General features: G+C 38.9%; 2 protein-coding genes and 1 pseudogene across 5 annotated transcripts; 1 reads left to right on the top strand and 2 right to left on the bottom strand.

Annotated features, from left to right (window-relative positions):
• Positions 1–6: 6 nt before the first annotated feature.
• Positions 7–1,644, bottom strand: LOC143882458 (21.7 kDa class VI heat shock protein pseudogene; annotated as a pseudogene).
• Positions 1,645–2,502: 858 nt separating this feature from the next.
• Positions 2,503–6,912, bottom strand: LOC143882569 (uncharacterized). Its single transcript, XM_077386042.1, has 13 exons — positions 6,562–6,912; positions 6,329–6,488; positions 5,293–5,373; positions 5,049–5,131; positions 4,859–4,974; positions 4,541–4,657; positions 4,323–4,435; positions 3,924–4,215; positions 3,452–3,529; positions 3,308–3,358; positions 3,135–3,212; positions 2,986–3,063; positions 2,503–2,772 (listed from the first exon to the last, which is right to left on the bottom strand). The coding sequence occupies exons 1-13, from the start codon at positions 6,569–6,571 to the stop codon at positions 2,728–2,730; spliced, it is 1,302 nt and encodes a 433-aa protein (XP_077242157.1). The 5' UTR covers positions 6,572–6,912; the 3' UTR covers positions 2,503–2,727.
• Positions 6,913–9,542: 2,630 nt separating this feature from the next.
• Positions 9,543–19,867, top strand: LOC143883989 (STOREKEEPER protein-like). Of its 4 annotated transcripts, XR_013252624.1 has the most exons (3): positions 9,543–10,935; positions 12,296–12,479; positions 19,624–19,867. XR_013252624.1 is itself a non-coding variant. In XM_077387332.1 (2 exons), the coding sequence occupies exon 1, from the start codon at positions 9,653–9,655 to the stop codon at positions 10,922–10,924; it is 1,272 nt and encodes a 423-aa protein (XP_077243447.1). In that variant the 5' UTR covers positions 9,543–9,652; the 3' UTR covers positions 10,925–10,935; positions 19,624–19,867. The 4 variants fall into 4 exon arrangements, 3 of the variants coding, with proteins under 3 accessions (XP_077243447.1, XP_077243446.1, XP_077243449.1); XM_077387332.1 differs by lacking the exon at positions 12,296–12,479; XM_077387331.1 differs by lacking the exon at positions 12,296–12,479 and having other exon boundaries at positions 19,619–19,867.
• Positions 19,868–21,537: the final 1,670 nt, after the last annotated feature.

Genomic DNA, 21,537 nt, shown 5'->3' with positions numbered 1-21,537 from the left:
TTGTTATCACTCATACGAATTTAGATTCTTTGGTCTCCACTGCCTTTTCCGTGGTATTATTGGATTCAGTTTCATTCCGCGGAATTTTTCTCGCAGCTCAAGCTACCTGACATATCCATGTTCCCACCATAGCCCAGTTCTCCAGTCTTTTGTATGAGATTATCATTGCCCACTGATCTCCACTTCCCATTGTCCACATATATTTGCGCTAAAGCTGCTTCAGGGTCAAATCTTATTGTCAAGAAATGTTCTACAACATCTTTCTAAATGGAAAATTTAACCTACACACAATGGACATGCTTAACTCTTCTGATCCTGGACATTGAATTGTTCTCTCCTCGTAGCACTGACCTTTTATTTTTTTTGTTTTGTTACTTTTTGGTGGGTAAGTTGGGATCAGCCCATGTCATTAGTGTTCCAAACCTTCAAGTTTTCCGAAGGAGATCTGGAGGTCATATACATGGCTTCCCTTGAGCAGTTGACTGACTAGGAATTTAAGGATAAGCTCGTGAAACATCTATTTTGATCTTCCTTCCTAAATATAGAGATAAAGGGGCAGTGTTGGGGGTTAGTTAACAGTATCTTTAACCCCTGCCTTCAGCCATGGCATCTGTCCATCTCTGGGTGCAACATGAAATCACTTAGGGCCCGTTTGGATACCTCATGCATTTGTATTTTGATTTGGATTTGAGTTTTGGATACAAAACACATCAATCATCTTCATGATCATGTTTTAAGAGAGAGAGAGAGAGATGTCTCGCTGCTGCCGGAGCAACATCGAGGAGTAGCGATGGTGAAGGAAGTTGCCACAAATATTGATTTCCAAATAATGTCTCGCAGAACAGATTTGAAAATCAGAATTTTTTGCACTGTTGTAGCTTATTTGGAAATCTAAGCATCTGATCTAGTTCAAAATATCAACTAAATTCAAATCTAAATCTTGTTGGTATCCATACGTGGCCTTACTAGATTCAAAATCTAAACAAGGCTAAATTTTGGAGTTTTTGAAGCATGGGTAAGTCTCAGGGAACACCAAGCAAAAAGATAAGGAGAGAATAACTGTTAAAAGTTACAGTTACCTGGTACTTCTCGTCTGAGTACATGTTCAGTATCTGTTGTGAACCAATTGATTCTACGTCCAGTGGAGCCCTGGTGTCCCAGCAGCAGAATCTTCGACTCAAAGTCCCATAGAAGATTGGCATCAGAGGGGTCGAAGAATTTCCCAAACAACAATAGGCTGAACAATGCTCCCTCACCGAAAACCCTATGTACAGTGTTGCCTCCCTTTGAAATGAAAGAATCAAGCACATCATCCCTCAATTATACACAACATTTCTGCGGTGTTGGATCTTCCAATCGAACTTCTAGCACTTTCTGGCATGACATCAGGAATATTGTCAAAGAAATCCTGCTGTTTGTGCTTCTTATAGAGGTGGGGCAGACCCTTTAAGCAAAAGCATTGGACAGATTCCTGTAGAATTCATGGAGGAGTGGAGAAGCAGAGAGAATATCTCTTTTCCAGAGTTTCATCCTGGTTAAAGTGAAATGCATGGACATTTCAGGGTAACCATCGGCATTAGTTGGTTTTCAATTAGTCTAAACCAACATCACTTCCCTCTGTGCTAGCGATAAAGCACTTTCCATTGTTATTTTATTTTTTTTGAAAATTTATAGAGCACTTTCCATTGGTTGCATTATCAGGGAGACGCATAAACTTTTTTGTTAACACTTACAATCACAAGCTCTTTCAACCATCTTAATCATCTCATATAAAGAAGCAATTTCTTGTTGGCTTGTGAACTGATTCCCTACATAAAAGAATGGATGATACTGAGGAACATTGGAACAACATTCTACTGAGGATTATGACAGAAAGAAAGCCTCCCAAAAGACTTCCTGTGTGAACTACTATCCACTACTCAAACAACAGAGTAAGGTGATCAATAGCTAGTCTAGTCTCAGAAGCAATGGAGAAGGAAATTATGACATGGGGTTTCAGGAGGGTGAGGCAGAAAATATGACAGCAGTACATTTGAATCTTGAAGAAGAGATCATTGTCACTTGCTCATCAAATGTGTTGACATGGGCGCATGATAAAGCACCACTGGACCCATGGGAATTGGCAAATATCATTACAGAAGTAAGGGATATTTGTGTGGTCATCCATCCCGAGTTTGTGCACATGAAGAGATCCACTAATGAGGCAGCAGATCATTTGGCAAAAGAGGGAGCAGAAAATGTCGATGTGGTGGGAGATATTAAATTCTAGCATGTTGGGAGATCTGCCAATCTTCCATTAAAAAAACCTACTTAAAAATGGGATTTGCTAGGGACCATCGCAGAAGGCATTTCAAGAAGCGGATAGCGAAATTGGCAAGATTGAAATATTGAGACCCCAGGAAACTGCTATATATTTGATAGATGCACTCCCCTCTGTTACTTTATACTTTTTATTGGATGCAGCAACTTCTTGGAGACGGTAATAACAATTACAACAAGTAATTATCTAAGAACTCCTCTCAAAATCTTCTTTTTCCACTTCTCAAGCTTTACAGTAGTTTAACAAGAATTTTCTTTCTGTAACATACATAGTCATATAGACTACCAATCAACAATGCAGCTATAACTCAAGCTACATAATCCAACACCTAAATACAATCTGCAAAACCCAACTCCCTACACAAAACAAACTAGAAGCAAGAGTCATAAAACGAACCCACCAAAGAGCTACTCATCATCCACATGAATGCCAAAGTGCCCATAATTTCCAACCTGTTCAAATAAAGCAGGAATAAGAAGACAGACCCATCAAGCAAAGTATGAACACAATCAAACTATTAATCACACAAGCACATCATCTTGCTCTAGATTTTAATGATACTTCCTTGTACGGGTCACATTCCCTTGGCTTTGTTGATGAGTCCTTCCTCTGTTTCCATCTTAATAAATTCAAACGATTCAGCCACTTAAAGAACAGTAAATTACCAGCGTGTTTGATCTCCGCTTGTTTAGCTCCTGTGTCCTAGCTTTACTTAGAACTGAATTTGGTGAAAGAAACATCCTCTGCAATGAAGAAAACAAAAATATTTTTAAAAAAATAACACAAGTACAGATGCTAAAGGGCAAGGCAATACCTTTTCTTTAGATGAAAATGATTGTTTTTTTGGATGTTTCGGTTCAAAATCAAAAACATCATGGAGGAAGGAGTTGCCCTGCAAGTCATTACGATGGAAATGAACTTTCTGCTTTTATAATTTTCGTTATACGAGAAACGAAGAATCAAATTCAGAGGAGATTGGGAACTTGCCAGCATGTGTGCCTGGAATCCACCACCAAGAAAACTCCTAAATATGTTCACCTAGGAAATTTCATACCGGTTTTGTATTAGTTTTAAATGATAATAAAAATGACCAAGGGAAAACCAGTATCCTGCATCATGAAAAGAATGTACCTGAATTGATTGTGCCCATGTGGAAATCCTCAAACAATCGGAACCCAAATTTAATGAAATGTCCGGTCGAACACCATCCTGTACAAGAAGAAATGTCATAAATCACAACTCTGTACAAGAAGAAATGTTATAAATCAAAACTCAAAGGGCCAAGGGTCTCTTTGGATGCCACCAAAAGTGGTCCCTTCTACAAGTAAGATCATTCTACTTTAATCTTTTTTGCAGATGGGACACCAGGGCCTCCTTCGAAGCGATTAACTATATGGTTTCTGAAACCATTTTACTTATTTACAGATAATGGTATTTAACCACAAAACCATTCCTATATAAGATTATAAGCAAATGATTTTTAGTGGTATTCAAAGAGGCCCCAAGACTTTGGAGTACAAATCCGAAACAAATTGATGTTTTATATGATGATGATAGTATTGTCCAAATCACAATAAGAAAGTAACTTTATATAATGAACAACCTCTATAAATGCCAAGATATCATAGAAAAATTTGCGTTGAGAACCAAGTTCTTTCTTGGAAATGCCCTTCCCACCAGCTTCAGCAGACAAATCCTTTATCTGTCTGGTGACATCTTCCCAATCACTTCTGCGAATGAAGCTGCTATCTGAGGTGGCTAAGGCGGATTTGTTATCACGAAAGTGAGAAGCGTTTAACCCTATACACTCAAAAATTACAAATATTCCTTCCCCAGCAGCTAACCGAACAGAGCGATCCTTCATTTTTAGAAGCTGTAGCAAAGCAGGAAATGCTCTGAATCCAACACAAGAAGGGATTGAATCAAACAACAAGCCACACTGCAGTGAAGTTTCATCAATACTCAAAATACGAAAACTATATAGGCATTCATTTCTACTCACTCTTCTAAGTGACTGAAATCAAACCAAGAACAATTTACTGTAGTTAAAAGAAATGCCCACGAAGTTAAGGCAGCTGCCCTGATTTCCGGAGTTGGTTCAGTAATTCCAAGAACCTGTAAAGATTACCACACAAGAGACTGAGAAAATAATAGTACATAAAACAAAAATATCATCACAAATTTTTTTTTAAGGAAGAAATCACCGATAATTATGATTACCTTGTCTGTGCCCTTGACCATATTATATGAACTGATTTCCCATAGTACATTCAGCATACGAGCAGTATCTTCACCACTTCCAACAACAAATGTCAAAATTGCAAGAGACTTCAGTGCCTGAAAAGTAGAACTTAAATACAACTTGGAAGTACCTAAATGTCTGTCACTTGGATGCTAAATGAGTTGGAACATTAACATATAGGATACTTGGACCGCAACAACAGAAAAATTAGGAAACTAATTGGAGGAACGCTTGTGTTTAAAAAACTTACAATTGTAACAGAATATTAGAGAATAAACAAATGTAACATGCCATACCGAGATGCGACAAGAAGCATTCAAATTCTGCTTAGCAATGCGACAGAAATGAGGAATCGAGTCATTGAAAATAATATTTGCCATTTCACACTCTCCAACAGTCAAAGCAAGCAAACCTGCAAAAGACTCCTATTGCTTAATTAACTGCAATAACATAGTAGCAAAATGAAATGCATTTATTTTTCCTTACCCAAGGTGCGGGCAGCTAAAGAAATTTCAGGACCAGATCCCCTCTTGATAATAGATACACATTGGTGAAGAATAGTCTCACCCCTGCATTGGAACATAATGCAAGTGTAATTAATCAGCAGAACGGCAGCATAAATGTCAAGATTAACATGGAAACTTTTGAACAAAGATCCAAAAATGGTTGGCATCATAACTATCAAGATTAACAAGTAAAATTCTAAACAGAGAGTCAGAGATGGTCTTACTTGTTTGTTGCAAAATCAAGTTGCACCTTGAATGTGAATGCCTTTGTCAAGCTACTTAGTCCTTGTTCTCGGCTTGACGACCTAATTACAATACGGGTATTTTGAGTAGTAGAACTCAAGAAGCTTCTATATCAAATGGTGCCAATGCTCATGTATATGAAATTCATGAGTGCATACAGAACTAAATTGTGAACATGGAAACGAACTCGAGCAAACCCCTGTAATCTCAGATCTGTATTTTTTGTCTGGGTAAGAATGCATTTTTTACAGAAAAGAAAATGAGAAAAATAAATAATCAAAGGTAAGAGAAATAAATAACACGTGACCAAATACAACCAGAATACCAGAAAGAAGTCAATGAGGTCACATTAGGGGAAAGAACTCCATGACCAAATATAAGCAGAATACAGGACAGAAAGCTTTGAGGTAGCATTAGAGTTAGCCATCAGAGTTAGCAATATTGGATTAGTCGTTGAACTTCAAAATCACAAGATTACCTCAACCCGACACAGATTACATAGCTACTGGAGGATAGCAGTTCCTTTTATTTAATTTTGTCCGGACTAGCAATTGGGTTCTTTGAAAAAGAGCAGATTTTGTACCAATGCTTAATAGTGACGCATCCCCGAGATAAATAGCTAGTCACAACTTGAATGTCTATCAGAAACTTTGCCTTGATGATTGTTTTATAAACACCCCAAAGGACCATTGTTCATGAAATTAACCTATAGCTTCTGTTTTCACATAGATAAATCAACAGAGCACTCGGGTTATCGATGCTTAGAAAAGTGTGGTTTAAGAATCTTTTCAGTCTTCCTAAGTATGAATTTTGAGCTAATTTCAATTATCAATCTGTAAGGCCATGGCGGTGTACTAAAAACCCTATGGTCTGTTTGGTTCCCTTTTTTTGAGAAAAATAGTAGGGAATGTAATTCTACTAATTCGCTATCAAATATCAAATTGCAATAAAACTGTCCGCATTCTCCAAGCACAGATAGAAAAAAAAAATATATATATATATATATAAAAAAAATACCTCTTCTGATAGAGCAAATCCAAATAAGCTTCGAGGTCTTCAGAGGCAGTGAAATCCTCAGCACCTTCACTGGCTAAAGAGGGCTCATAAGACCCTGCAGTCGAAACCGTACTCCACGCCTCGTCCTCCCCCTCGATCTCCACCTGTCGCTGCTTCTTACCTACAAAATACAAATTCACACAATTCAAAGAAAACCCAAAATCCCAAAGAAGAAGAAAAAGAAGAGCACTCACTCTTTCCCATATCTAAGCCACCTCCTCTTTCCTCTAGACGTAACCGATATTGGTTTCGCTGGATAAAAGAAAACCCAAACTGAAACCCAGGATGGAGACACAAATGGGGTGAAAATTCAGGGAAGGGCTTGAGCCTTTGGGTGCAAAATCCATGCGGATTTGGAAATTTGGGAGAGAAATAGAGAAGGGATTACGGTTTAACGGGTTTTTTCAAACAAAATTAAGAAACAGAGGGAGGAAATCTCAGCATTTGCTTTGGAGAGAGAGAGAGAGAGAGAGAGAGAGAGAGAGAGAGAGAGAATTCTGATTTCTCTCACAACCGCCAAATCTAGCGGTATAGAGGACTAACCGCCATATTTGGAGGAAAATGGATAAAAAATAAAGAAAGCAACGGATAACGGACAGCAATATTCTGGCTAACGGCTATAAATTACACGTGGAAGGAACGTTGCTGATGTTTTGTACATGTGGCGTGCATTTGGAAGCCTGTGCTGACGTGTTCAGTGAGACACGTGGCATCTCCTGGTAATTAGTTTGGCATACGTTGGTGAGAAAACATGTAATAGATGGGATACAGGCGTGGAATTTGTAATCACAACCATACATCTTCTGGGTCCCACCTTTAAATAATATGAAACGTGTATTTCACAGGCCTTGATTTGGATATCCTCTAGCCCAAAAATTAGACCTGGCAAACCGGCGGGTTGGGTTGGGTTGGGTTGGGTTACCTGCGGGTCATACGGGTGCGGGTTAAACGTGTTGCGTAAAAAATGACCCGCATCCCTACGAGTCAGCACTTAGGTGACCCGCACCAACTTCAGGTGGGTTGGGTCAACCGCTGGTAACCCGCAAATTTTTGCTAAGGAGTACATTTTTGGGCGGTTATACATTCAACCCTTCTATTTATGAATAAACCTCCTAATTTTCAAAATGGACGGTACAACCCACACCATAGGATGATCTAAACCGTCCATTTGATGGGCCACAACGTAAATAGGTTGTGCCCCAATAATCATATACATAGGATGATCCCAACCATCTGATCTATAGAAATTTGCATAATGTGAGTCCCTCTTAAGATCGGAGGGTTAGAATCATCCTATGGCTATGATTTTTTGGGCACATCCTATTTACGTTGTGGCCCATCAAATGGACGGTTTGGATTATCCTATGGGCTTTACCGTCCATTTTGAAAAATTGGGAGTGTATTCAATTTAATTCCACTATTCTAGCCACTCAAACCAAAGAAGAAAAAGAAGAAAAAACGAATTGCAGGTACCCGCGGGTTCACTCGACCCAACACTTGTTTTGGTGGATTTGGATGACCCGTGGGTCAATTTTGCTGGGTCACTCAAATGTCAACATGTACCAGCAAATTTGCGAGTGGGTCGGAATCAAATCAAATCATAGAATTTTGGATATCCACTAATCTTGAATGATTACAATTTTATCTAAATGCGTACTTACATAGAGCACATACATGATAAACATTTAATCAAATATTGATAACTATGGAAAGAGATGTGAATGGAACATTCTATTCTAGCCTAATTTCTAATTGCCTAATCCTCCACTAAGATGATCCAACGGTGAGATCTACACCAAATCCAATGGTCAAATTTTACATTTTCTAACATTAGCATCATATCTTCTATGATTTGATTTGATTAGGTTAGAATGAGTACTTGGATTAGATTAGGCAACTACATTAGATTAAGACGATCTTTTTTATTGATATCTTTTTCTTTCTTTGTTTATCCCTTGAGTAGTTGAGTGTTCTATATAATACACGGAGTCTCCGTCCTCTAGCGGACAGCTGTTCCGTTTTCAAATCCACTAGTTTTACAAAAATAAAATCGCTCGCTCCTTCTGTTTTGCTCTATCTTCCTCCTCTGTTCCGTTATGAGCATAGTTCTAAGGTGATTCAAAGTGGTAAGCGAGTGCTTGTCAATTGGAGACGGTTATGACTATTTTATCCTAAAGCTTGATTCGCATATCCCAATTGCATCGTAAGAGCGGATACGATTCTTAAGGGGAGTGACCGTGTGATATGCTTAGTAGATCTTCCTTCTTCTTACAAAGGGATTTTCGTCAAATTGATAAGCGCAAACTGACTTTTAAAATTTTTATTGTAATTTTGACTTTTCAAAAGTACATAAAATTTCCAACAATCTCAAGAATTATGTTATTCATATATTATTTTATAGATTTGCTAGCGTCCATTGCCTAAGGCATTTCACAGATGTTGCATCTTACAACAGCCACATAGGCTCACAGAGGCTCACTTTTCAGTAGAGTTTGTCTTCATTCATGAGGTGGCTGCTGTCAGATGCAACAGACCATCCGTGAAATGCCTTCAGGCTCACATAGCCTCACTTTTCAGCAGATTTTGTCTTCATTCATGACATGGCTGCTGAAATCCCTTCTGCGATGAACGCTAGCAAATCCCATTATTTTATCTTACAAAGAGAGAGATTACCGGGTTGGAAGTGATGCCGATACAAAAGGAAGTCGAGTTTTTACCGGGTTGGAATTGATGCAGATAAAAGAGTGCTGATGTCAGAAATCCACATGGCAAATTTATCTATCCCCCTTTTGTTTGGTTGGCAATTACTATTCACTTGACAGTGACTGTCTCATGGGCTGTAGATTTTCCAAATACAAGCCTTTTTCTTCACTATTCGAGTTTTCCTCTCAAATTAGGAGGAAAAAGGATAGTTGAGAAATGGGTATCTATTTTCATATCCTTTGACATAACTAAGGGCATCCAAACAGACCTGAGTGCAGCCACATAGCTAATTTTCTTTTTATAAAGTTTTAGATTAACTTAGTCTTTTACATTTCGATTTTATAGAGACAAAAGTTTTACTTTTTCCCAATTATTCACTGTCATTTTGCAAGATCGTAAAGAGTGGCATTATCAAAATCAAAATAATGTAAAGCCGAAATCATTTCCTACCCTTTTCATTATAGACCCTAACGCCACAATCAAACTTGTCAAACCCTAAAAACCCTAAAAATATAAGCATCAGTAGTGTCCCTTTTCCTTCTTCATCTCTCTCTTCTCTCCTTCCCTTTTCTCTGCAACAAAATGGCCCCAAAACGCCCCGCCGTAGCCCCAAACCCCCCTCCTTCCTCTTCATCAGAATCTGGTTCCGAAGAAGAAGAAGATGAAACCAGCTCTTCTCCTCCTTCCCCTCAGCCCCAAGAAAAACCCTCCCTCAAAAAGCCCAAACCCACCCCTCAACATGATTCAACCCCCAAATCCCCCCGCCCCAACCCCTCTGATAACGACGATGAAGACGAAGAGTCCTCCGATGACGAGGACGATGCCCACCGTTTCAACATTAAACCCTCCCAACCCAAAACGCAACCCAAATCCGATTCGGACTCCTCTGAGTCCGATCCCGACCCTTCTCCAAAAAAGCCCGTCCCCGATGTAAAGCCCATTAACTCCAAGCCCCTGGACGAAAAGCCCAAGAAGCCTGCTCCATCAAAGCCCGCCGCAACACCGAGCCCGCAGAAGCGCCCGGATGAGCCTGGAAAGGACGTGAAGGATTCAAAGAGGAGACGAAAGGTGGGGTCCAATGCGAGTGCAGATGAGCCCGCTAAGAAGCAGCAGGGATTTGCTAGATTGTGGAGTGAGGAGGACGAAATTGCGATTTTGAAGGGCATGGCTGAATACACCAAGAAAGGGTCTAACCCTACTTCTGACAAGGAAGGTTTTCACAGTTTTGTTAAGGATTCTCTACATGTTGAAGTCAGCACAACCCAATTGAGTGATAAGATTACGCGGCTGAAGAAGAAGTATCAGACCAATTTGAAGAGAGCAACCAAAGGAAAAGAACCCGATTTCGCTAAGCCCCATGAGAAAACGGCCTATGATCTCTCAAAGAAGATATGGGGTGGTAATATGGATGGTGAGGATGATGACATTGGGGTGGAAGCGAATGGGGGTGATTCAGTACCAGTAAATGCGAAGGCTAGTGGAGTGAATGGGGGTGATTTAGTACAAGTAAAGGCGAAGGCTAGTGGTTCGAGAAGTCGAAAGACAACGGTGAAGGCCGCAACTCCAGCGAAAGTTCTTGCATTTCTGGAGAATCGGAATCCCGAGGTCGTGAATAGAAAAGCACAAATTGAATCACTCTACTCCCATGTCAGTAGGAATTTGAATCTTTTAGCTTATGATGAGAGGATCTTAAAGAAAGGGTTTAATTTGATTGAGCCTTCGAAGGCAAAGGGGCTGGAGGAGCGCTGGAAGGAACTCGAATTGATGGAGATGAATCTATACAAGCGGCGCATTGCTTTAATTAAAGATCAGATTGATTTAACTTTTGATGCTCTTGAGCAGTCAGATATTTAAGTTTTAATGAGGTAATGGTTGGTAGATTATCGCATCTTTCTAACTTTTTGGGGATTTTGCTTTCTGTTGGAGAGGATTGTTTACATATCCGTTTTGTCTAAGGATTTTTTTTTGCTGTTGAACCCTCTCTTTAGCTATGTCGTCTTAGAGTACGTTACCTATGATGTCTTTTTATTTCAAGTTATTAAATAGTATTGAAACCTTTATGATGAATTCTAGTAAGTGTTGCGCTGGTTCTTTCACTTAATTAGTTAATCTTGTGCTTTGTTGTTTATGCGATTCTTCTCTTTATGTTTCTTTTGGGTAAATTGCTCAATTTTGGTTTACTTTATAACACTGAATAATTGATGTGAATTGCAGTTGGTTTGCATTAGTACCTATAAAGATGATACAACTTATGCTGTAATTTGTGATTTGATGTTTTGATTTTAGTTGATGTCTTTTATCTTGTCGAAAACTTAACTTTTTGATCGTATATGAATGAAGTGAGTGAGTATGGCTTGACTTTTGTTTTCATAAATCATGATGGATGTATTGAGATTGATTTCTCTTTAACATCAAAGTTCCATTGTCGTCATTTTTTAGATTGAATTGGGTGGGCTTTTCCATTGAGAGTTCAAGCTAGTGAGTCTTGATCATTTGAATTAGTTGAATGCTTGGGTAGGGGTTTCTGGTTTAGGATATGGAGGTACAGGACTGTTACAAGTTATAAAGTGGACTGTTTAGAGGTTTGAGTGAAGATATCATGTAACAATTGATGGCAAAAATTTTGTACGAATCTTAGGGTAACAGAAAAGGTATCTTATGGGTTTTAGTGAAGCTATCTGGAATTTGTAAAAGAACTCACAGGTAAAACAGTCCTAGAAAGTGGATTGGAAGGGCACAGGTTTCTGCAGGTTTGATATCTAGAGGTTGGGGTTAATTAGGCTTAGGTGTTTGTTCTTGAAGGATTCTTGGATCTGTAATTATTCAAGACTATCAGAATTTACAGGTTTCTAACAGTTCTGTAAATCTGTAACAAAAGTCTGTCCATAATCTGTAATAGAATTGTATGACAGATCTGGAATAGATCTGAAATAAATTCTGGTAGCAGTGTTTCGCAGTACTGGGGTAAACCTTTAAAGGAAAAAGCTGTGACAGACTAGGGTGGATCTGGATCAGATTATAGCTTTTGAGTAAAAGATTTAGAAGACGGACAAGTCTATAATTAAAATTCTGTAACAGATATTGAATAAAAATCTGAAACAGATCTAGGCTAAATCTATAACAGTCTTTACTACAGTAGGGTACACTTTTTGGTTGGGATTTAGCCATTTAGGTACTAGCTGTGGATTGCAGGCTTTAAGTAATAGTAATTCTTGATGGGCGCAGGGTTGGGGAGTCAAAAAGAGAAGGGATCAATGGACAAAGGCTTGGAAGAATAGAGGAGAGGAAAGAAAAGAAATATGGGAAAGAGAGAAAAGGATAGAATAAAGAAAGGAAAAAGGGACAACAGGGTTCTATTTGGCATCACAACATAGGAGTTGACCCATAGGATTTGAAGCATCACACGTCGGTAAGAGTATCACACCCAAGCACATAAATAAAAATGCAATTTTCATTCAAATTACATTTTTTAAAGGGAAGTGATGTTTACGCCCCTTTTGATCACCAGGGGCACCCCGTGCCAATGTACGTGGCAATCAAACCCCTTGGATTCTTCTGACGTCAAGTACATTAGCCCCCCTTTAGTCAGTGATACACTGGCGCTGGGTGTCCCTAGTAATCTAAAGGGGCGTAAATATCACTTCCCTTTTTAAAGTTCAACAGGCCTTTCATATTTATAGGCTATGGAAATTGAAAAAAGGACTCCTAGTCCTAGTTTCATAACCATAAAAATAAAACTCCTATTTGCAATAAGACTCTTATTCTAAATAACCCTTTACAAGCAATCTAATCTCCCAGTACCTACAAATAGAAAAGGCAAATGTTTGAAGATCTTTCTTTTTATATTATGTCCGAAGATCCTTCAGCTTACTAAATCTAGACCACTAGCCTTTACCTAGAAGTGAGAAACGAGCAGTATACAGCACCATATCCAGTTTCTCCATATTTGGTTCCATGAAGGGTCGTCTCATAGGTCTTCCTAGCTTACTAATGGAGGGTCTAGAGTTGTAAGGCCATTAGTAAGTACAGTAGACAACAGTTCAACAAGTTGGCTGGCCACCATATGGTGAAAACAGCCAAGGGAGGAGCAGTTATCTATGTAATTAAGGTCTTTGATGGCTGTCGTTGTTTGAAGAGACCCTCCACTTCAATTGATTCTTTTTCAGGATAACCATATGATTTCTACTGGCAATAAGACTCTTATTTTAAATAACCCTCTACAAGGACTCCTACAGGCAATCTAGACTCCTAATATCTACCAATAGGATCAAGACAAGTGTCCAAAGACTCTTTGAACTTACTAAATCTAAATCAATAGTCCTGCTTCTGCATGGCTTGATGGGACCTAATCACACTTGATAATCACACCCACAAAAATGAGGTTCAATAGTGATATTGCCACCTTTTGATAATGACCGAAATTTTATACTGACACAAAAAAGATTGAAGGGGTCAAAGATGGTCCCCTCATCAACACTTCCGTTTGGAGTTTTGGACAATCAAAATTGAGAAATGCACTTGTCAGCCTGAAAACGCCAAGTTGCAGTTTCATCAGACAATACTATTAAATATGATGATATAGTTCTTGGGGGTTGAGAGGGTCTAGTGTAGGCAATCTCTCTGCAGCTTCCTTCATCAGCTTAATATTATGGTGGATGTGATGAGAGAGAGAGAGAGAGAGAGAGAGAGAGAGAGAGAGAGAGAGAGAGAGAGAGAGAGAGAGAGAGAACTGTTTTTTAATTTATAGGGTTAATTTGTCTAGTCAAAGATACCACTCTTAAGAGTGGGAATTCACGAGGGTCTTCCAAGGGTACTCCTTACATGGAGAGTATCACTGATATTACCCCATAATGAGAAGAGTGGAGGAGATATTTCATTTACTATTTTAGTTTTTTTTTTTTTTTGGGTGCATACACACACAAACATATACTTGACAACAAAGATCCTGCCGGAAATGTGAAGGTTGTGTGCCAGATAGTAAAAAGAATAATACTTTTTAAATGGAAGAAAAAGAAAACAAATAACTAATGACTATTATTTTTTTATTTTTATTTTTTTGAATGGTAACTAATGACTATTATTCTCCAATGAAGTTCACGTAAAATCTCTTTTTGGAGCAACAATTAGTTAGTACATGCTACTATGGGTATGTTCTAAATGCATGTGTGGGAAGTTGTAAATAGTAGGTTCATAGTGAGAACATGTAGCTTCATCTGTGTGCGTGTTTGGAGAGTTGTAACTTTAAACTCCATAACCTTATCTTTAGGAATTGGGGGCAGCAACATTTTATTCTCTTTTGACTGTCACATTTGTGGCTTTTGAGGGATGGTATGAGCTAATCTAATAAGCTAGAAGGCCATCAAATGCAGAACAGTTTGATCTTATTATATTTTCAATGTTGCAGTGAGAAAAGAGGGGATCGGGGTGATAGCTTAGGTAAAAAGAAGAGTGGAGCTCCTACCTAACGAATGGAGAATCACCGCCGCTTATTAAGTGCTGGTTGTATCCTGGCCTAGCAAACAAGTCTGTGTATCTAGGTTGGAATAGTGAAACAAAGAGCATGGAAAAGGTTGTTTTTATAATGGCAACAGAAGCCCAAGCTGATGGCACTGTTGATGTTTTCGTACTGGGGATTTAGCATAAATCTATACTCCATTTTGAACTGTACCTCGAATGGGCTGTTTTTCTTATCCCCAGATTTTACTTTTTGCTATCCCTGTATTCTGGAAGCGATATGTAGTCTAATTAGACCATGAATCATGTTGAGATAAGTTGATGAGAATAACACAACTGTACATCTTTCTTTCAAAAGATGAGAACATGCTAGCTTATCGATTGTGCAAAAGTAATAGTGAACTATGAGCAAACAGCAGGTGTAATCTAATTATAAGATGCCACCTCCCATTTTTGGCACACTGTCTGATGAACCTAGCATGCCACTCTTTGAGGACTGTCTTCAACCACTCTCCTATCATCTTGGAAACTAATGGGGAGATGATGTGGCCCGACACATTCAGATTTGAAAACCTTTGGCTGGAGGTTCCCACTTTAGTGAGACATCTGGACTCATGGTGGACAAAGATTGAGGATGAAGTTAGGAGATGTAGTTAGCATGGAAGCTTAAGGTCTTAAAGTGAAAGATCAAGGAGTGGAAATCCAATGTTTATGTGAATGTCGTCCTCAAGAAAGATGGACTATTGAAAGAGATCAAAGGATGAGACAAAATCAAAGAGGGTCAACCTATTGTAGGGACTGAGTGGAGAAGAAAGAATCCTCTTGTGAAGAATGGGGAAGAAGAGTGGCCCTTTTGGAGTATGCGAAGGTTGTTGGATGGGAAGAAATTGGTTGAAGACAGAAATCCGAAGTTTTGTGGCTCAAAGTGAGTGATAAGAATGCGTTATTCTTGCACAAGATTTTTGTGGAGGTGAGAAAGGAGATTGCTGAAGCCATTGTCGATTATTATATGAATACTTTTGGGAAATCTGTAGAGCTATCATTAAGGCTCTAAATTGTTTTGTTTTGAATGATTCATTAAGGCTCTAAATTTTGATAGGATATTAGCAGAGTTTTTTTTTTTTTTTTTGAATGGTATATTTGCAGAGTGTTGAGCAGCTTGAAAGTCCGTTTGAGGAGGAAATAAGAAATGCTACTTTTGATATGAATAGGGATAATGCTCTTGGCCCTTGATGGTTTCTCTCCTTTTTCTTTCAAGCGAAGTGGGAAATAATCATATGTGACTTGAGGAGGATGTTCAAAGACTTTTATAAGAAAGGGGTGATTGGCAAGGAATGTAGTGCTACCCATGGTTTTAAATTTCGACCAAAATCGGTGGAGAACGAAACTAAAATCGGGTAAACCCGAAACCTTTCAAAATTTCAACTGAGATCAAAATTTCGGTCCGAAAATCCCAAAAAATCTGGATTTTTAACATTATTTTATCTCGTGCCGAAATTTTAGGATGAGATAAAATATTAGTTTTATAGCTTTCGTGGCCGAAATTTTGAAATTTCGGTTTCAGTGAGGACCGAAACGCATTCCGAAACCGAAATTTGAAACCATGGTGCTACCCATAGTTATCGAAAGCTTCCTAGTTGGATGGGAAGCGAGCTTCGGAAGCTAAATTCTTTTGGCTTCCCAAACACAGGGGAAGCACACTTCCCACATGTTTCCTCTTAATTATTACTTATTAGGACACTTCTTAATTGGGTGATTATTTTTTCTCAAAAAAATAATTTATTCTTTTGATAAGTCCAAAGGAGTGTATTTAAAAAACAGTGTATTTAAAAATTAAAAACTTATTGTAAGTTTCTAATAAAACTTATGTAGGCTTTTTTTCCCAAAAAGTTTACATTAAATCTACATGAACAAAATGTGCAAGAAGTTTAAATCCTTAAAACATGTAATTCTAATCTGCCGCGAAGTTCTCTTCATTACTTGTAACCTCAACTCAACTCAACTCAACAAAGCCTTTGTCCCAAACTAGTTGGGGTCGGCTAAATGAATCCTTTAGAAAAATGTCACGAAGAAGGAATCTATCCGGCTCTAATTATGGCTCTAGTTGGGTTCTTCTACGTGGATTATTTTCTTCCATTCTATCCTATCCAAGGTCATGTTATTCGTTATGTTCCTTGCTATCATGTCTTTCCTCATTGTTTCTACCCAATTTGTTTTCGGTCTGCGCCTCCCTCTTTTTACTCCATCAAGTTGGCTCATTACTTGGGTCCCATTCGTAAAAGAAAGAGATCGCTTCCCTGGAATTAATCGAGTGGGTTGGTTGATTGATGTAGGTGGATGTATTCTATTTCTTCACTTTCTCTTTCTTCGCTCCCTCCTACGTGACTTTTTGAGGCCCATCTAAGTGATGTGCGCGGTACAAAGTTCATGGTGCCGAACTCTTTTGATTCATTCTATTGGCTTTGCTCATCCGAAATGGATATTTTCTAACCTATAACCTACATTAACCCATTCTTCTTAACCTACTATAACCTATCCTTTTCTAGATGCGTCTTCTCTGCTTCCAAATGAGGCTTATTACGAGCATTATGTTGGCTTTCGATGACGTTTCAAACACATTTCCTCTTTACTTGGAGGTTTTTGCTTCCCACATTTTCTCCTTTTCAGATCCTCGCTTTCGGCTTCCACTTCCCGCAATGCTTCTCGCACTCGCTTCCCACTCTGGCTACTATGGTGCCATCTTTATATCTTTTATTCTAAAAAAAGAGGGATGGGGGGAGATTAAGCACTATCAACCCATTAGCTTGGAGGGTAGCCTTTATAAAATTATTGCAAAAGTCTTGGTAACTAGAATTTTCAAGATCATAGGGGAGGTGGCCTCTCAAAACCAAGGGGCCTTTGGGGAGAGGAAGCAAATTCTAGAAGGAATCTTAATTGCTAATGAATTTCTTGGCTCTAGGAAAAGAGACGGTACCCAGGGTTCATTTGTAAAGTCAATATGGAGTAAGTGTATGACATGGTGAAAAAGAGATTTCTTTCACTATTTATTGGGGAGGATGGGATTTGGGCATAGATGGAGGATGTGGATCATGGGATGCAACACCTCGCCGCATTTTTTCGTCATTATTAATGGGAAAGTTACTAGGCTCCTCAAGAGTTCAAGGGGTCTATGACAATGGGACCCTCTTTCCCTATTCCTTCTTATCTTAGTAGGGGAAGCTTTGAGTCGACTCCTCCTAAGATCGGTCAAGGCGGGCCTCTTCGAAGGATTCCATATGGGTCGGAACAGTCCAACTATTTGTCACCTCCAGTTTGCAGATTATACCTTGATTTTCTTTGACGCTTCCTATGTGCATTCACAATGCGAGAGGTGCTGTTTGGTGGTTTGATGTGGTATCAGGGTTAAATGTGAATGCTTCAAAAAGCTTCATCGCAGGAATTAATGTGGAAGATAGTGAGAGCTAGGGAACTCGCAGCGTCTTTTAGGTGTAGTGTTAAAAAGCTTCCTATTTACAATCTCGGTTTATCCCTCGGCATTGGGATCCCTAGCAAAGTCGTTTGCAAGTTGGTGGTCATTTGAATAGGTCTTACCTTTCATTTGGGGGATGGATAACCTTAAGCAAGGATGCCTTTACGAACCTCTACGTGTACAATTTGTCTCTCTCTAAGATTTCGAAGGCATCTGCTTATTGGATCAAAAAATTCCAGAAGGATTTCCTTTGGGAAGGAAAGGAGGAGGGGACAAGATGACATTCATAGTGAAATGGTAAATCGTGTGTCGTCCCAAATCAAAAGACGGCATTAGAGCAGGCAACATTTGTCTAAGGAATAATCGCTCATAGAATAAGAGCAGGTTGGTTGAAGTGGAAGCTTGCCTCAGGAGTTCTGTGCGACCGTAAAATCCCTACCAAGTTGAAGGGAAAGTTTTATAAGACAGCTGTGAGGCCAGCCATGCTGTATGGCTCAGAATGTTTGGCTACCAAAAAGCAGCATGTGCATAAGGTGAGTGTAGCGGAGATGCGAATGCTTAGATGGATGTGCGGCCACATAAGGTTAGATAGAATTAAAAATGAAGACATTCGTAAAAAGGTGGGGTGGCTCCAATCGAGGAGAAGATGAGAGAGCACCGCTTAAGATGGTTTGGACATATCCAACGTAGGCCTTTGGATGCGCCGGTGAGAAGAGGTGACTCGTGCCAAATTGAAGGAGTAAAAAGAGGTAGGGGTAGACCGAAAATAACATGGGTAGAAACAGTGAGAAAAGACTTGATAGCTAGGAACATAACCTTGGATAGGATAGAATGGAAGAAAATGATCCATGTAGAAGAACCCAACTGGAACCAGAAAATGATCCCTTTTACCTTCTTCATGAATTTTTTTCTTTTTCTTTTTCTAAAGGATTCATTTAGCCGACCCCAACTAGCTTGGGACAAAGGCTTTGTTGAGTTGAGTTGAGTTGAGTTAGGGATGTTGCTGTGGATGTAGGAGAAGTATGGGGAGCATTGGAAATGAGCGTGGCTGTTTGTAATGTTAGGGAGCAGTTCCTTCTACTAGGCTTAGGGTGGGGAAGGGAGATAGGGCAAGCTTTTGGGAGGCTGTGTGGTCAGGTCAGAGTTCATGTATTGAGTTCCCGAACCTATGTAGAGTCGTCTATGAGAAGGTTAGTGGTTCCAATTGCTTTTTTTGGCCACTCCTTAGGCTGAGTATGTGTGCAACTCAAACGAGGCCTAGGTTTGTACTGTTCTTATGGGGCTAAAGATTATATGTGCTTCATCATGTTGGACTCTTGTTAGTAGGGGATGGTGATTCATCCAATCTTTTGGCATGTGTTAATGGTGATTCTATCTTTTGGCATGTGGTTATGGTGATTCTTTGGGGGCCGTATCAACGAAATTGGGGACTTCTTGACTTGTAACCAGCAATTGTCTGATATTTTAGTCAAAGGGGGTGTGAAAAATAGAGTAGTCGTATTTGGGGAATCCCTGTCCTCTCTGTAACTTTCGTTTTCTGATCTTTATATAGTGCTATTCTTTACCCTGTCAAAATAAAAGTTCTCTGAGAGACTCGATCGTTTTTTTAACACTCTCTCCAGCAGTGCAGGTCTGTTTCGCATCCACATCTTCACTTAATTCAAGGACTGCATATTCTGGATTAATATCTGCAGCTTTGGATCAATTTTTATTTGTTTTGTGTAGTGAGATGGTGTAAAATGTGCTTCTCGTTGTAGCATCCTATGTACACAGATAATTCCAGACTGAGTTGTAGACGACATGTATTTTGTGGTTTCTTGAATTTTTGTCTAAACAAATTCTTTATATTTGGACTGCAAGGCCTTGGAACATCAGTAGAAGATACATATTTGATTGTTTTATATTCGTAATCGCTTTTCTAAGAGTTAAATTAAGAATTAAACTGGGTATCGTCACAGACACTTTTGATGTGTAGTAACCCCTTTTGGGTAGGATTATTTTTCTGAAAATTGACATATATATTCATAATAGCATATATACAGAGATTGAGGACCAGTAGTCTTCCCCATCCCCTCTCCTCCTCCTCCTCCTTTGGGTAGGATTATCCCTTCCCAAATCAGTAGTAGGTTCTGCCAAGATCACAATTCAGCTAGTTCAGAGTCAGCAGTCTTGTTGTTTAGAAGATCTGTATTATATCCATATCTATGTGCCTTTTATTCGGTTCTTCATGGATGCTATACTACATAGATTCTTCACTACAGAGGAGGCACATACAAATGAGGCCAATATTTGCAATAAGGTCCTGCTTGGATTGCAGGAATTTTGTTTTTTTGGAAATGTTTGGAAATGAGAACTTTTTCCAGAAATTCTTGCAGAAATGTTTTATTACACATGGAAAAATGTAATTTGAACCGTCATAGTTCTAGTTTTATATACTGGGACTTTCAGTTTATAATGATACCCCTCTAAGTATCAGCTACTTATTTATTTTGATAATAGGGTGAACTGACCTTGTTTTATACCTTTTGATTGGATGCTTAAGGCTTTTGGGATTTTAATAGCCTTTGACAGCTAGTTAAACAAATGTAAATCAACTTGAGTTTGTCTGAGCATAAAACCATGGTCATGCCAATATCAGTAGCCTAAGGCCCTAATTATTAATTTTGGGCCAGTAATCGGTTGGGGTCCTTACCATCGGCTGTCACAATCTGAAACGAACAGGCCTAAGTATAATATTATAAGTTTATAACGATATCATTTCCTTCTAAATCTTGAAACAAAAAATTTCTGCAAGAAATATTTCCCTGCCATCCCAACAGGGCCTAAATGGCACTTAAGAAAGCCTAATAAAAAATTATGCCGGGCTCTAAAGGGTACTTGGATCATCTGTATTATACCCCCACTGATCCACCAGTGTGATTGCATGGCAAAATATGCCCCTCACGCTGACCTGCTTATAAGCTGTAAAACCCTTTAAGCCCTATTTGTATTGCATGAATTTTGTGGAAAACGATTGGAAAGGAAAAACTTTTCCATAACTTCTTGCTTTTCAACTGTTTGGTTACACATGAAAAAAACAACTTAACCCTGCACAGTTCAAGTTATATTTAGAGGGTCATTCGATTTATGATGATAAAACATTTTCCGACAGAAGGGCCCAAAACGAATGAAGCCAGTAACTGAAGCATGCATTGTTAGAGAGTTTCAAAGAGCTGAAAGGAAAATAATAGAATGGAATATTATTTTGAAAACACTTCTCTTCCAGCATTTTCACCTCATTTTGCTTGCCTGTTCATACAAATGAATGCATTTCACCACCCTTTTGTTGTTCTTTTCCTGAAAACGATGCAACCGAAGATGTGGAAATATCATTTCCCTTGTGTTTTTTCCAAGTATTTATATAGCTAAAAGATCTTCTTGTGAAATTCACTTCCCTAATTAGAGACAAATTAGAATTCACTATGCCTTGAGATGCACTGTAATATCCGGCAGAGATTTTTTTTTGTCTGAAATGCTTCCAATTCAGCATAGAAGTGTCAGTAGC

The sequence above is a fragment of the Tasmannia lanceolata genome, unplaced genomic scaffold, assembly GCF_043159265.1.
Source record: "Tasmannia lanceolata isolate RefF3 unplaced genomic scaffold, GAP_Taslan_0.1 ptg000008l, whole genome shotgun sequence".
In the NCBI taxonomy this organism is placed as follows: Eukaryota; Viridiplantae; Streptophyta; class Magnoliopsida; order Canellales; family Winteraceae; genus Tasmannia; species Tasmannia lanceolata.
The sequence above is the reverse complement of the archived record's forward strand: the minus strand, read 5'-3'. Positions and strand labels throughout refer to the sequence as shown.